We start from the raw sequence: 17073 nt of genomic DNA, 5'->3' as shown, positions 1-17073 counted from the left end.
GCTTTAAGAAAAGCATACCATTGAGGTTATGGCAAATTCCTTATGATATTGTTTGTAACAATGTTGTTATCAAACATCATTGAGAGACCAAATCATGTATGGTCTGAAACATGGGAGTGCCTAATGGATGGTATCCTTCATCATCAGAGAAGGATAAGAAACATACCAGGTAACAAAGATTAAACCATGACTTCTCTTTTCAATTACAATTATTGTTGAAAACTTAAAAATTCAATTTCTTTTTTGTGTCCAAAGATTTATAGCGGGAAACAGAAGAGTTACAGAATTTGGCATTGCTAGAGATTGAAGAGATATTACAATCAACAAAAAATCATTAAAGGATTATCCAACCATGCCTTTTCCAAGACATGTGGTGTTGTCACATTTTGGTTTTATATATATATATATATATGCTGAACAAAATTATGACAAGACTCAATTACAACATGATTTTGAAATATACTTTGCTTCTCTAATAGGTTAGCAAAAACTAGTGCTCTTTTTAATTGACTATGTAATATCAATACAATAGAAACAATGATGGTTCATGTAGTAGCTACATTCCTTTTTTTGTTGTATGCAAATATAGATGAACAGAGACATATCTTTGATAGTATCATCAATGTTGTCAACAGATAGGCTGGTGGAATGTTTTTCTTGTATGGGTATGGAGGTACTGGGAAGACCTTTATGTGGAAGACATTAGCTTTTGCATTATGTTCAAAAGGTGATATTGTGTTAATTGTTGCCTCAAGTGGCATAGCCTCATTGTTATTACCAAATGACAGAACTGCACATAAAAAATTTGTTATTCATGTGCCTGCATTAGAAAACTCAACCTGTAATATCCACCAAGGTACATAACAAGCTGAATTGTTAAAGGCCACCAAGTTGATTATATGGGATGAGGCTCCTATGGCTCGTAGGTATTGTTTTGAAGCATTAGATAAAACATTGAATGACATCATGTGTGTCTAATTCTGACAATGTTCCATTTGGTGGAAAAGTTGTTGTATTTGGAGGTGGTTTTAGGAAAATTCTTCCTATCATACCTAGAGGAAGTATATCAAACATAGTGCATGCTATTATAAATGCCTTATACCTGTGGGACTACTGTACTATCTTAAAGCTGACAAAAAATATGTGTTTGCAATCCAACCTCACATTGAGAAATGCACAAGAAATCAAGAGTTTTTCCCAATGGCTAATATATGTTGGTGATGGGAAACTTGGCAAAGGTGATGATGGGTGTTATGAGATAGAAATTCCACCTGATCTTTTAATAACAAACTTCATCGATCCTATTGAAGCAATTGTCAACCATACCTACCCAGATATCCAGAAGAAGTATAAAGATGAGGAATTTCTCAAATTCAAAGTTATACTTACTTCAACAAATGAGGTGGTAGACCAAATTAATGACTATATTTTAAACATCATCCCAGGTGAAGAGAAAGAATATTTTAGTTGTGACTCAATTGACATGACAAATGTTGCAACAACTAAATGCTTTGAATCAGTTTCACCAGAATTTTTGCATTCATTGATGACATCAGGAATACCTAATCATAAAATTAGGCTGAAAACACGCACACCTGTAAGTTTGATTCAGAATTTAGATCAAGTTGAAAGCCTATGCAATAGGACAAGGCTGATTATCTCTAGAATGGCCAACCATGTTATTGGGGCACGAATAATTTTAGCAAAAAGTGTAGGAAGTTTGATTTACATTCAACGAATTTCATTATCACTATTTCAATCTCCTTGGCCTATCAAGATGACTAGAATACGGTTCCCATTTATTGTGTCATATGCCATGACAATCAATAAATCTCAAGGCCAATCTCTTCAGTGTGTTGGATTATATCTTCCTCAACCAGTTTTCAGCCATGGTCAGCTTTATGTGGCATTCCTAAGAGTTCAGAGCAAAATTGGATTGAAAATTCTTATTCACGATAAAGAACGAAAACCACTAAATACAACAACCAATATGGTTTTCAAGGAAGTACTACAAAATTTGTAGTTAACTGTAGGGTTATTAACGACAAAACTTGTGCTAATGTAAAGTGTTGCTTTTAATTTTGAGTCATGATAATCAACTTCTGAGGCTATTATCTACAAGGTATCATCAATTTACATATGTGATATTTTGAACATGACAAGCTTCATGTAACCCAGTAAATTAGCATGGCTATATCTCTGTTGCGTATATGATGACCAATTGTGATGATATGAATACATTTCCAAAGCAATCATATTAAGATCATGTGTAGTTAACTGCAAGGTTATTAACAAATCTGCAAGTTGTAACAGCTTCATGACATATACTTTTTGCATAATTTCATACATAACAAAATTCACCTCAACTTTATCTTGCTAACCTTGCAACATGAGTTCTTTAGATATGATTTATTTACTGCAGTTCCAGTTTAAGACTACATGTGTTTGTTAGTTACTGTGTGCAAAATTGTATTGATAGTGTAAGAGTTAGGTGTTACTCATTGAATAAATACTTGATTGTTGTATGGCTAAGTAAATTCAACAGATATTTTGATGCATTAATGCTTATCAACCACGAGGTTTCAGTTTTACACTGAATGCATCTATACTTCATGCAATGTTTATACTTAGTGTCTTAAGCAAATGTTGTGTAACTCAAGTTTAGTGTGACTTTGTATTAGATTTTGTGTTGTGGTTAAATGGTATGACAGTGTAATGGTGCAACCTTTAATTTTAAGTCATAATAATCAACTTTTGAGGCTATTATCTGCAAGGTATCATCAATTTGCATATGTGATATTTTGAACATGACAAGCTTCATGTAAGTGAGTAAATTAGGATGGTTATACCTCTGTTGCGTATGTGATGACCATTTGTCCTGACATCAGTACATTTCCAAAGCAATCAGATTAAGATTGTTTGAAGTTAATTGCATGATTATTAACTACATTATATGTTGTAACAACTTCATGACATCTACTTTTTGTACAATTTCATTGAAGACAAAATTTGTCACAACTTCATTATCCTAAGCTTGCAACATGAGTTCTTTAGATATGGTTTATTTACTTGGTTTCAGTTTAAGAATAATTATGTTTTTTAATTACTATGTTCAATATTGTATTGACAGTGTAAGAGTTTGTTGTTGCTCATTGAATTAAAACATCATTGTTGTATGACTAATTAAAATCAACTAATATTTTGATGCAGCAAGATCATCCAACCACAAGGTTTCAGTTTTACATTGAATGCATGTATGCTTCATGCAATGTTTATACTTAGTGTCTTAAGCAGGTGTGGTGTAAGTTAAAGTTGACTTTGTATCAAATCCTCTCTGTGTTATGGCATTGTAATGGTGTAGCTTTTCATTTTTAGACATGATAATCGACTTCTGAGGTTATTATCTGCAAGGTATCATCAATTTACAATTGTGATATTTTATAAATGGCAAGCCATTGTATCAAGGTGGACAGCGCTGAGGGATTTCTATCAACTGACCGGAGATCATAAAGTGATGTTAACCCATTATGGTCAAAGTCTGTTCTTGCTGACTATATTCAAAACCAGTAGCCATCCAAAATCGTTCCCAAAATGGCACTCATTATACCATCAAGTGCCGAATTTTGCCACTTCCAACGTGCTTCTAAATTAGTACAAAATTACCTGCAACAGCTTGGTAAGTTACTTAGTAATTTACTTAATCAATCAGCCAACCTTTATCTGCCAACTTTTAAATTTCTTCTATTTCTCACATAATGTTATTATTAATATCTGGATGTTCCAAGCAGAATGTATTATTTTATGAAAGACAAATTGTTCACTCATTTGAATCTGAAAGACATTCCGGAATGCCGCATTGTTTACAATCATTGGAGAAAGATAGTTAAAATTGGAGCCGGATGGAAAATATTTTGTGAAACACAATCTTTCGAACCTGGCATGGAAATTGTCTTCAAATTCCCTTATCCAACAGTTAACTATGTTTTATTTTGGTCATGTTTATAAATTAAGAACAATATTATTCTGACTTTTGTAAATATTTGTAAATTGACACTTTATTTTGTGGGCGTGTTTTTCCTACAAACAATGTCTCTAACATTATGACTTTGTTAATTGACTGTTTCTTATCTAATATTTGTTTTATTATGGTAGACCTTCAATTTAGTTTACACGTGTTGATCATAAATTTTTTGAGTCATATTCATTTTTGTTCTCATTTACTTAGTTTCCAATTAAATATTTCATAATATTGTCGAGTGTTATAGTCACACGAATCTAATTATACTGTCAATTTTCACGGCTTACCCGAGCGTATGCAAGGATACTAAACTAGTTTGGTACATAGGAAAGCATGAAACATCGCTCAATGGATGTTCTAACGCTTAAACAAATATGCACTAACTGATGTGACCGTGTTTGAAATTTCATTTAGTATAATATAATTTTTTATTTTACTATCATAAAATTATAGATTACATATAATTGAAAATTATTGACTTTTTCTTAATTATTATTTTAAAAATTATACCTAAATTAAACTATTGACTATTTTATTTGAAGTCGAACAAATAATCCAATCCTTTTTCCCCTGACATGTAGGGGCGGGCGCACGTTGAGGCAGAGTGTGGCTATAGCCACACTAGAATTTTTGAAATTATAATTTTAACTTAAAACTTTTTAAGTTAGTTTATTAAATTAAAGATATTTAGTAAAATTAACTATTATGCTAATTGATAAATAAAAAAATAACCTAAAGAACATGTAATTATAACAAAAATCATTAGTTTTAATTTTTAAGATAATTTTTTATACTTATTATTTTTGTTTAAATATTAAATATTTACTAATGTTAAATAATATAATGTTAAAAATAACATTTCTTTTTATAATTACACGTTCTTAGTTTGTTTTTTTTTACAAAGGCTACATGTTCGTAGTTATAAATCAGCACTAAGTTATGATATTAAAATAATAAACATATAGTATTATAATAAAATTTTAATGAAATAAATATATAACCCAGAGATAGCTAATGTAATAGGTTGTGCTTCGGGTAATAACTTTATGAATGCTCCTACGATTCAAAAGGATAGAGACAAGAATTGCTTCGGGACAAACAAGTATCTCAATTTGCTAAATTGATTGAAGAGTGTCAGATAGAGACTGATAGTGGATTAAATCAAGAATCATCTATTACTAAAGCGGGTGACACTCGTTGGGGTTCCCACTTTAGGACTTTCACTAGTTTGATGATTATATATGGTGTCATTATTGAGGTACTTGAAGAAGTCAGGAAAGATACGTCATTTGAAAAATATGGTGAAACTATGCTTTTGCTAGATGTGCTTCAGTCCTTTGATTTTATTTTCATGTTATACCTGATGGTTGAGATTTTAGGATTTACAAATGATTTAAGTGTAGTGCTACAAAAGCGTGATCAAGATCTTTTGAATGCTTTATCACTTGTCAAAGCCACCAAAGAAGAATTACAAGAAATGAGGAATGATGGATGGGAAGAACTTATATCTAAGGTTATGGAAATTTGCAATAAGCATAATATTGATGTGTCTGATTTGGATGCACTGTATGTGCAAGGGAAGAAATCTAGACGACATGCTACCACTTCTAGTGTTTCTGATTTGCATCATTATAAGCATGATTATTTATTTAGTGTTTTAGATTTGCAGTTGCATGAGCTCAATGATAGGTTTGATGAAGATAATATTGAACTTTTACAATGTGTTTCATGTTTGAGTCCCTCATCATCATTTGAAGCTTTTGATGTGAAAAAATTGTTGAGGATGATTGAACTTTATCCTAATGATTTTGTAGATGTGCCGGAAGTGGTGGTGCGACATCAGCTTCATAATTATGTTAGAAATGTTTGATGTGATCCAAAATTTGCAAAGTTAAAAAGACTTTCAGACCTTTGTGCAAAGCTTGTGAAAACAAAAAAGTGCAACACATTTGATATAGTTTATAGGCTTCTGAAGTTGGCTTTAGTCTTGCCGGTAGCAACTGCAAGTGTGAAACGTGTTTTTTCAGCTATGAAGTTTATGAAGAGTCAGCTATGTAACAAAATGGATGATCAATGGTTAAATAATCGTCTTGTAACTTTTATAGAAAGAGATGTTCTTGGAACAATCAACAATGATGTTATTTTAGCTCATTTTCAAAAAATGGATAGTAGACGATTTTTATTGTAAATACATTTCCTTAATTAAACAACATTATTTCTTATTTTCAATATATTTTAGTCTATAATTTCTTTTATATTTTAGCCACACTGATATTTATTGTCTGGATCCGTCGCTGCTGACATGTATAATAAAAATGGAAATAAATAGCAATAAATAAATAAATAAAAATATAAATAAATCTCGCATTTTTAAAGTGATCTTGAGTTCTATATATGATTGTAGATGAAAAATTGTGATTAGGAAGGGACCTTGTGTTGGAATTTTTAATAAACCTTATAAAATACCAAATGAGCATCAAAAACATATTTATCAATAGGTTTTAAGGATTACTTGGTTCCATAGAGCTTGATCAACATGCAGTGCGGTCACGAACAATTGGTTGAATGACCTTTCTCAACCAAATCACATCTTCCTTATGCGACCTTTGTTTTCTCTTCAAATTGGGAGAAAAGAAACTATATGTGACGGCTCGGTATATTGAGGACCATAGTCTTCTTATAGTGTGTTAACCTAATAAGGTTCTCATTATCCCCTAATATCTGCTCACTTAAGTCCATATCATCTAATGTGGTTGTCTAACAGACTCACTTAATTTGATCACATAAAATAAAACACACTAATGATAAATAACTAATATAATTGTCTTATAATATTAGTCCACATTAATTATTGGAATAGAAAATTCCAACACCTTGAAGTGAATTTGAGAGACACTATAAAAGAGACCTTCAATTTCGTGCTAAAACATGTCTTCCGTTATAGATAAAAATAGATAAAAATCCTAAGATTCAAACCTAAAACCCCTGCAATTCAAATTTAGCAACAATTGCAGCCGTGTATTTGCAGTACTCATAAGATTAAGGACTGAATGTGAAAATCAAAATCGTGCTAATCCTTTGACTTTGGCTGCTGGAGCTAGCTTACTTCAAACTTTTTCCATCTTTTAATATGCTTGCTATTTGCTAATAGCTCATTCCATAAAATCTACGCTTTCATTATTTGGAAATCTAATAGTTGGCATCTTATGTGATTGTATATAATTATTTGTATCTTTTACTCTTTATCTTTCTTATATACTTGCATCTTAAAAGTATATCTAAAATCAAAAGACAAAATAAAAGTTATCCGGGATAATGGCCATTATATGCTTGAATTTCTTCAATTTGAGAAAGAAATATTATCAGCTGTCTTTGTTCCATCATTCCATCAGAAAATTTACAATACGACACAACTCCCTCGAGAACTTATGAACAACTAAATAGAATTAGAAACCGTTGCAATACCCAACAACTTTGTTAGATGAAACCAACATACAGACAATAATCGATACCTTCCAGGATTTACAAATTTATTCAGAAAAACCTGAAGAAAAACCTGAAGAAAACTCTACCCTCTTTGTTTAAGGATTAACCTGCTCATTTCTTCCCAAGATTTTTCTTTCAAAATGAAGCCCTCTTTTGTGGTCTCTCTTATGCTTTTGTCATTCCTCCTTGCAAAAATTGAAGGTAATTATAATTAGTTAAAGCAATATTTTCAGCTTAAAATATGGCTTCCTATTTGATGAACCACCTCCTTGCAAAAACGGGAAGTTTTCAAAACAAAAAAAAATGAGAAAAATAAAAGAGACTAATGATCAACAGAAACTAACACCAAGACCAAGCCTTTTATGAAAAAACTGAAAGTTTTCAAAAAAAAAAAAAAGATTAAGAGAAAAATGAGAGATTAATCAACAAGAAACTAACACCGCGTTCTGCTTCGAAGTCTTCGTCCCTCTTTTCAGCACGTATATTAGCGACTTCACCGCACCCGCATTCGTTATAAGCGCCTTGTTCTCTTCCAAAAGAGACAGGTTCAGCAACGCTTTCACCGCGTGTTCCTGCGTCCACGAATCGCTGCACCAGAGCAGCGGAATCAGAGCCGCCACCGCTCCGGACTCGTCGATCAGAGCGAGGTTGTCGGCTCGCTTCTTCGCCAACTGCATATATAAAAGGGGATTTAGGGTTAACGAAGATGGGAACAGTGTCCAACACGAGTTTTTATAATTAAAAATAATTTTTCAGTAAATAAAATAATTAAGAATCACTTGAATCTAAGACGGTCTTTATAAAACCGCCTTAGTAAGATTAAAATCAAAGGCGGTTTCACTAAAACCGTCGTTGACGGCATAATATAATTGGCGTAAATTATGAAAATAGCACCGCATTATGTATTACATCGGTTTTTGATAACCGATGTAGATACCAGGACGTGAAAAGGCGCTTTTGCAGTAGTGGTAACACGCGGAAACAACGTTTTAAAATCTCCATTCCTTTAACTTTTGGCGTCATTTCTTCTTGTCCACTTGTTTTGGTTTGGGGAGGGAAATCGGGGAGAGAATATCACCCTACTCTTTTGTCTCCTAATATTTTATGTAGTTAATGGTTTACAATATTGTTCCATCCAAGGACTTGTTTGTAGTTTACGGGAAAATCTAGTGCCAAATTTTTGTGGTCGTACGTTAAAAGAACTTCAACTCTTTTCTTTTCACGATAGAGGCTGTTAATGATCAACCACCCAGAAACATCTTTATTTTTTATTGTCTAATTCACAAGTAAATTATTACATGTATACATACATATATGTTGGCTCACTTATAACTTATAAATTTATAGATATACATTTTACAACCAATACTATAAAAATAATCTTTAACACAATTTATTGAAAACACATGAAGTGATGCTAGTTTCTCTACATATTAAGTGTCACAACGATAATTTTGAACTCAAAAACACATTTAAAAAAGTGCGTTTCAAATTAAAATGTGCTAGGATTTCTCTTTTTAACAATATTATCATCGTCGTTCACCATGCACCCTGGAATGCACCACTTAATATCTTTTTATATATCTTGTCAAACACTGTTGTTCATCCAGAAAATGATAACTCGGGCAATTAATTAATGATTTGAAGTAATTCCAAAGTTAATATACCTTCTTACCTGTCCTACAATAATATTTAATGGTTCTTTTCCCTTTTCCTTGGATTCGTCATTTTCAATCAAATGAATAGCTATGATTATAAAAAATGAGGACCCAACCTTTCAAGGTTACGGCTGCAAAGTACATTTGCCCTACCAAAGCCTTAATATATATATATATATATCATCTTCCCGATCCTATGGACTTTAGGCCATATCTTGGACCACCGTCATTTGTTTTAAGCATGTGGTGCATTTTGTCTCGTGAATTCTAATTTTGTTCATATTCAAATTCTATAGTTTTGTTCATATTCAAGTTCTATCTTTTTGCTCATCAACTAAAAAAGCGTGTCCAAGCTTTCTACAACCAGTCCTCTGGCAGATAAGAGAAAAAGGCTTTAAGGTTATGACTCTTGTTCCTTTTTCTTTTAATTCTTGTGTTTCCTTCCCATGCACAATGAACTTCCTCATCATCCAGCTATGTACTATGTACATATAGTTGTAGTAGTACAAACTTGAAGTATGCATTGTGTATAGTGTTGGAATTTTTGAGGTTGCATTAGCCTTTGATTTCTTTTCTTCAAAGACTTGTATGATTTTCATGTCACCATAATTCAGTGATGGCCCTATCACGTGGAATATGAATCCATGACCAATAGGAATTGAATTGAATTAATAGCTGGGCAGTGTTGCATTTATGGCTTCATCCAAAATAGACTAATGTTAACAGCTTCAGAGAAGATGGAAGGGATTGAAATTTTACAAACTGAGTTTATGCAAATTTTTAATATGTAAACGTACTATGGAGTGTAACCAAACAAACTGAATTTACTCTCCGAACTGAATTTGAAGCACTTCGAACGGAAAACCAAACATAGCCCAGTACCTTTCATGAAGAGGGGAGGCTTCTCTATTAGAGAAAAATTTATTTTGTATATGACTGCCTAGGGCCTACATATTTCGCAATGCCTTTTGGATTTTTGTACCTACGAGGGACATAGTTTCTATGAAAAAAAAATAGGTTTAATTACTGATTTAGTTATTATAATTTTTAAATTTATTCTTTAAAGTCTTTATAATTAATAAGTAGATGTTTTAGTCCTTGAAATTTTCATTTTAATTTTCAAAAGGTATCATATGCTTGCTCCCGAAATGCTGTGTTTTGAAGGTATCATACGAGCTCATCCTCTGGTGTTCCTCGTTGACGGAGGAAGCACCCATAACTTCGTTCAGCAGCCACTGGTCTCTCAATTGGGACTACCATGCCGTTCCACACCGCCACTGCGAGTTATGGTGGGCAACGGTCATCACCTGAAATGCACTACAATCTGTGAAGCTATTCCTATTTCAATTCAGAACATTGAATTCTTGGTGCATCTTTATGTTCTACCTATTGTCGGAGCCAACATCGTGTTGGGTGTGCAATGGCTCAAAACATTGGGCCCCATTCTCGTGGACTATAATTCCTTAAGCATGCAATTTTTCTATCAGCACCGCTTGGTCTAATTAAAAGGGGAAAGTGAAGCTCAATTGGGCCTTTTGAACCATCATCAGCTTCGTCGTCTTCACCAGACACACGAACCTGTCACTTACTTTCATATAGCCATCCTCATTGAAAACACATCACCCACGAGCTCACCACCATTACCCCAACCCATACAACACTTACTAGACCAATTCTCAGCCTTGTTCCAATAGCCTCAGGGCCTTCCACCAGCTCGAGAAACCGATCATCACATACACTTACTACCCTAATCAGAACCCGTGAATATGCGCCTCTACTGATACCCCATTATTAGAAAAATGAGATTGAACACCAGGTCAACCTCATGCTTCAAAAAGGATTGATCCAACCTAGTACAAGCCCTTTCTCCTCACTCGTCCTCCTTGTAAGGAAACATGATGGGAGCTGAAGGTTCTGTATGGACTACAGGGCCCTCAATGCTGTCATGGTCCAAGACCAGTTCCCAATTCCCACAATAGATGAGCTCTTAGATGAGCTCGGAGGTGGGAATTACAAAACAGGGGGTGCATAACGAAGTAAAGCCCAAACGTAAGGTGAAGAGGCCCACTTACCTTCACGACTTCGTTTGAAGAATCCTGCCAAAACAGAAGCTTCTGCAAATCCTTTCCCAGATCGCCTTGCTTGGAATTGTGATCCTGCTGAGCAATTCTTATCAATAAAACGGTTATTGTAATATTCCTAGGATTATTCCATATTAGGAATTCTATAAAAACCATGTAATAACAAGCAAAGGCAATAAGAAAAATTACAAGCTTCTTCCTCTTTGTGTGTGCTCTGCTTCTTCCTTAATTCTGGAGGTGCTAGACCTCGAATTCTAGCTTCCGATACTAGTTCCCTAACACTTTTTTAGTACTTCACCTACAAAATTGAGTTCCTTTTAATTTATGGCATGTAGGATTTAGAGTGTCTACAACTCTATATTATTTTAAATTCGAAGCAATTTATTACAATTGCTATTTATATGTTTATATTTCAAGAGATTAGTAAAATCAAACTGTTCCCATGTTTGCAATAGGGAAATGAAGCAATCTCACCAGAAAGACAACATGATGAATCTGCAGTCATCCATCATCAAAGGAAGTTATCTATTTCTATCAGCATGCCACTTTGTTCTGAAGAAGCTCAGCTTCAACCACTGGACACAATTACAGATGGTATTCCCATTTCCTCTTCTCAATCTGGAACTGCTAGCTCTAGCCATCCACAGCCATCAAAATGTTACTCTCAACCAATGCTAGAAAGCCATGACCATAAGCACCAAGAGGCAGAGAATGGAGATGAAACAAACAATCATCCTGAAATCAAAGCATTCAAGGACAAGAGGTTTGACTCTTTCAAAACATGGTCTGGGAGTTTAAACAGAAAACTATTAATTCTACGAAGAAAGCGACAAAGAGAAACTCCACAAGATGGTAACAACATCTCCAGGAGCACTGATAGGCCTTTACCTATTCATCGGTATTACGATGCATTGGAAGGTCCAGAGTTAGAAACTCTCAGGGTATGTGCATACCTTCTTTCTATCAATTCAAATGTCATGCAATTTGAACTAACAAGCTTTTGGTAGACATGTTTCATTTGCATCAAACACAACATTTACTTATTGAACATCCTAATTTTATTGACTTTTGTTTTCCTCTTCCAAATAATTTCATAGTATGGTTGATATGAACCCTCATGGCACAAGGGCTGACTTAGGATCGTCTAGGATTAAACCTTGATGGAAAATGCGGAAATTGATTAAGGAAAGGATGGAAAATAAGGTGGTTAATTTCGTGGGTCTTAATAAGGTGGATGGACAGAAATATAGAAATGGCAATAACGGAAGCTACAGGGCTCCAAATGAGGTGATTCCAAAACGAGGTGAAAGGTCTCGTTTTGAAAGTCAATTTAGGCTCAAGAATCACTTAATTTGAGTACGTAAAATGGGAGTTATGGCCACGAGATAATTCTGGGCAGAGGTGGATTTTCTGGAATTGTGGTTTGAAAGAACAAGGGTGAAGATGAAAGGAAGGAAAGAATCACTCTTTCCAGTGAGGGCAACACACAAAGGTTGTAAAAGTCCTTTGACACAGCCAGGGTGTTCTTGAATCACTCAAGAATTTAGGAGAATCACTCTCACTAAGATAAAAGAGATAAACTCTAATTTTCTGAATAAAACTCAACTTGTGTTTATTGATAAAATAGTTCAGCTTATATAGAAGCTTTACAGCAAATTTTAGTAATGACCCACTAACCTAGAATTAAAATAACTTAATGCCATTAACCTAGGAAATTAAAAAAAAAAAACTTAATGGCTGAGTGTAACTGAAATTGTGGCAACCAAAAGTCACCCCCAACAGCCAACAAGTCAGCCACCATTTGGTCTCCCAAAAGGCTGATGCCTAGGTTGCCAATTGGGCCCTTATTACAACTTGAACTAAACCTAACTAAAGCCCTTTTAGTTGATTAACCCAAAACATATTTTTGGTCAGCCAACTTTACAAGGATTGGGTCATTATTTAGACAAACTAAACACTCTAAAATTGAAACAAAGTGGTGTCATTTAGTCCTCCTCCATTTGGGCCATGATACAACTCACAACCTTGGACTTTTCTCCTTGAAACTTGGGCTTGTATTCAAATAGTATGGACAGCATTTGTTGAAGAGCTTCCTTGGCTTTCCTTGCTATAGCCCTTGTCATAGGTCCTCCAAGTCCTTCAAGTGGATCCTTGCCCTTGCTCTTGGTCATGTCCTCATCAATGGTTGTGTTAGCAATATCAGTCGAAATTCTAAAACAGAGTAATTGCACGCGCACACACAAATACGAGATTTAGCAAGTTCGACAATTGTAACTATGTCTTCAGGATCAGAGTGATTATTTCTATTATTGATATGACAAATAGGATTATATCAGTTCATAAAGAAAAAAACCATGATACAAATTTACATTATCACCCTTGTAGTCATACACAACATGTTGCTTTTGCTTATTGAAGATTATATAATTTGTAAAAATTTATTTTTCTACTCCAACAGGCTTCAGAAGAGACGGTGCTTCCACAGGACAGGCAATGGCCATTTATTCTTCGGTTCCCTATTTCATCTTTTGGTATTTGCCTTGGAGTTGGCAGCCAAACAATTCTATGGAAAGCAATTGCCACATCTCCTTCCACTAAGTTTCTTAACATAAGCCTCAAAATCAACTTAATATTCTGGTTCATATCCATTGCTCTTATTATCGCAGTTTTCACCACCTATCTTCTGAAAATCATCCTCTACTTTGAAGCAACTCTTCGTGAGTACTACCATCCAATCCGTGTTAACTACTTCTTTGCACCATGGATAGCTCTCTTGTTCTTGGCCCAAGGGGTTCCACCATCAGTGATCAAAGACTTGCCCAATGCTCTTTGGTACATTCTAATGACACCAATATTGTGTCTTGAACTTAAGATCTATGGACAGTGGATGTCTGGGGGCTCAAGGAGGCTCTCAAAGGTGGCCAATCCTACAAACTATTTATCAGTTGTTGGAAATTTTGTGAGGGCATTACTTGGGGCTTCTATGGGCCTCAAAGAAGGGCCCATTTTCTTCTTTGCTATTGGGCTGGCCCACTACGTAGTCGTGTTCATAACTCTCTACCAGAGACTTCCAACAAATGAGACCCTCCCAAAAGACCTCCATCCTGTGTTCTTTATGTTTGTTGCACCACCTATTGTTGCTTCCATGGCATGGGCAACCATTCAGGGTTCTTTTGATTATGGGTCACGGATTGCCTATTTCATTGGCCTCTTCCTTTATTTGTCGTTGGTAAGTTTTTCTTTTTCTTTTACATCATTCTTTATTTGAAATAGAAGTGTATATATTGAGTAATTATAAAGTTAGAAATAATCAGCGCCGGATCTAGATCCGAGGTAAGTGGGAGGCTATTTGTTTAGAAAATTTAATCTAATAATATGTTACCTTTGTCTTTATATATAAAACCATTTTCACTTTATTGTTTGCATATTTTATAAGACCATCTTATAAAAGTATAGTGCATTAATTATTTTTATCTTATAAAATTTTTAGTTAATTAAATTATTATATTTTTAGACATTGGTTACTCTTTGATGAAAAGTAATTAAATGAAAAGAGAAATGAATGATAATTTTATAAAAAAATAATAAATAATTGATAAATTTAACATGCTGGATTAAATATTATATATATATATATATATATATATATATATATATATATAAAGGTTTAAGATTACTGCAAAATAGACACTTTATTCATGGACTTGGAAATAAATGGTGTAATGTTTTCTAATAATTAAGGATAAAAATGTTAAAAAAAAATAGACACCAAATGATGTTAATTTCTTTATAATATTTATAAATAAAGGTGTATTTATTTATGTCCTCACATAAAAACAAGTTACGGGATTTAAATATATAAAATTAAGAAATGCAAAATATTTAATTTTATAATAAATATATGTGATTTTATTAATACAAGAGGATGCGTTTGTCGACTCTCACATGTACATATAGATCGATCCCTGGAAATAATATTTATACAAAAAAGTCTAGGTTAGTTGATTTAACATTAATATCGTTTTCGAACCCTACTGTTACACCCTTTGTTATTCTAAAGGTGCTGATTGAACTATTTGTAGTTTTGTACATAAAAATAAATGATGAACGTGAATTATTTTAAAAGAAAAATGCAACATATAATAATAATAATAATAATAATAATAATAATAATAATAATAATAATAATAATAATAATAATAATAATAATAATTAAGACAAACTTTTAAAGACTTTAATATCTATGTACTATCATTGCAAAAAAATACTATTAATTAATTAAAACTATTATTGAGATGAATTTTTACGCAATTTTGTTATATAAATCAAAAAATTTATTATAAATAATAATTTGTGATGGAATGAAAATCTTATACACTAAATGCATAAATTATTTACTCATTTCTAAATAAGTCAACAAGGCTTCTATAATTTCACATGCTTTCTTAATAAATAGAGATTTCTGATATCCAAATTACTAATTAGTAGTATCATATGCTTTTGCAGGCAGTCCGGATCAATTTTTTCAGAGGATTCACGTATGTTACATCTCCTGTTTATCTTATATTGTTTATTTTATACTCTCTATTTTTATTTATAAGATTTAAATTTAAAATCATATTTATTTTTTATAATATTTAATCTATATTATTCTTTGTATTAATTATCTTTAGATTAGAAATGTTTTTCATTCAAACAAAGAAAAAATATATTAATAAATCCTTAGAAGATTAATGACAATAATAATTTTAAAAATAAATATAAATTTAAGATAAAAATGTTACTATCAACTAAATTAATCATTTTTTTATGTTTATATATAAAAACATAGAGAGTACTATTGAATTTTTCTGACAAAATAATTTGGATGTTATATATTGTACTGATTCTCGCTTGCATGGTGGGCCTATACATTTCCAATGGCTAGTGCAGCATCTGCAACAGTAAGATACGCAAATGAGGTGACAAATACAGTTACAAAGACGCTGTGTGTTATACTGAGTCTCGTCTCCACACTCATAGTAGCAGTAATGCTTGTATCAACTATATTGCATGCCTTCGTCTTCAAAGACCTCTTCCCCAATGACCATGCCATTGCCATAAGTCATAGAAAGAGAAGGCCAGAAAAGAAGTGGCTAGGTCTTGGAAACAGAAGCCATGACTCCGTAGAGATTGAAAATTACTTGAAGTTTGTGAACTCATCGGATAAAATTGATTTAGAAGCTTCTACTACCTCACTACCAAATGGCACAGAGGATTCACCATAATCTATCAGAGGATAATTGTTATATATTATAGTAATGTGTCTTTCAAAAGACAGAAGAATGTTATGAGTTGCTTGCCTAATTAATAATCATTCATTAAGCATAAACAGAAGTAGCAGTTTTGACTGTAACTCCGGTGACCATGTATTTGTAGAACTAGCAGGTATCTGTACAATTGCACGGATCGCATTGATTTTCATGCATGTTTTAAAATGATTTACTTATACACTAATAAGCTGATATATATTAATTTATCAATACAATGTACAATCATAATTTTTATATTATATTAATTCCTAACTATAAGCTTAGTCATTATAATTAAAGTTTCTCATTTCATTTCAAGAATGTGTTTTGTGGAAAAATTTTATTTATTTTATAATTATTGTAATTAATTGTTAAAATACTAAAAAAAAGTGTTTAATTATTTATATTTGTTATTATTTGTTTAACAATTATAATTATAATTTGAATACTATTATAATATAATTTCTTTATTATAAATCATTTTATTTGATAATTATTCATTCTCATTCCTTCTTATTGGTTTCATATTGTTCAATAAT

The 17073-nt window shown here is 32.7% G+C and overlaps 2 protein-coding genes and 1 pseudogene across 3 annotated transcripts; 2 read left to right on the top strand and 1 right to left on the bottom strand.

Moving 5' to 3' along the window:
• Positions 1–958: 958 nt before the first annotated feature.
• On the top strand, positions 959–6206 carry LOC102665523 (zinc finger MYM-type protein 1-like; annotated as a pseudogene).
• A 1134-nt stretch (positions 6207–7340) lies between these two features.
• On the bottom strand, positions 7341–8229 carry LOC102670410 (protein spotted leaf 11). Its single transcript, XM_014761664.3, has 3 exons — positions 7943–8229; positions 7612–7689; positions 7341–7356 (listed from the first exon to the last, which is right to left on the bottom strand). Exons 1-3 carry the CDS (start codon positions 8179–8181, stop codon positions 7341–7343), a joined length of 333 nt encoding a protein of 110 aa, XP_014617150.1. The 5' UTR covers positions 8182–8229.
• Positions 8230–9478: 1249 nt separating this feature from the next.
• LOC100816030 (S-type anion channel SLAH3) lies at positions 9479–16733 on the top strand. Of its 2 annotated transcripts, none has more exons than XM_006587196.4 (5): positions 9479–9561; positions 11699–12184; positions 13702–14472; positions 15750–15781; positions 16171–16733. In XM_006587196.4, exons 2-5 carry the CDS (start codon positions 11783–11785, stop codon positions 16508–16510), a joined length of 1545 nt encoding a protein of 514 aa, XP_006587259.1. In that variant the 5' UTR covers positions 9479–9561; positions 11699–11782; the 3' UTR covers positions 16511–16733. The 2 variants fall into 2 exon arrangements, with proteins under 2 accessions (XP_006587259.1, XP_025979535.1); XM_026123750.2 differs by having other exon boundaries at positions 9503–9561; positions 16176–16733.
• The last annotated feature ends 340 nt before the right edge of the window (positions 16734–17073 follow it).

Source organism: Glycine max, chromosome 9 (genome assembly GCF_000004515.6).
Source record: "Glycine max cultivar Williams 82 chromosome 9, Glycine_max_v4.0, whole genome shotgun sequence".
Lineage (NCBI taxonomy): Eukaryota > Viridiplantae > Streptophyta > Magnoliopsida > Fabales > Fabaceae > Glycine > Glycine max.
The sequence above is the reverse complement of the archived record's forward strand: the minus strand, read 5'-3'. Positions and strand labels throughout refer to the sequence as shown.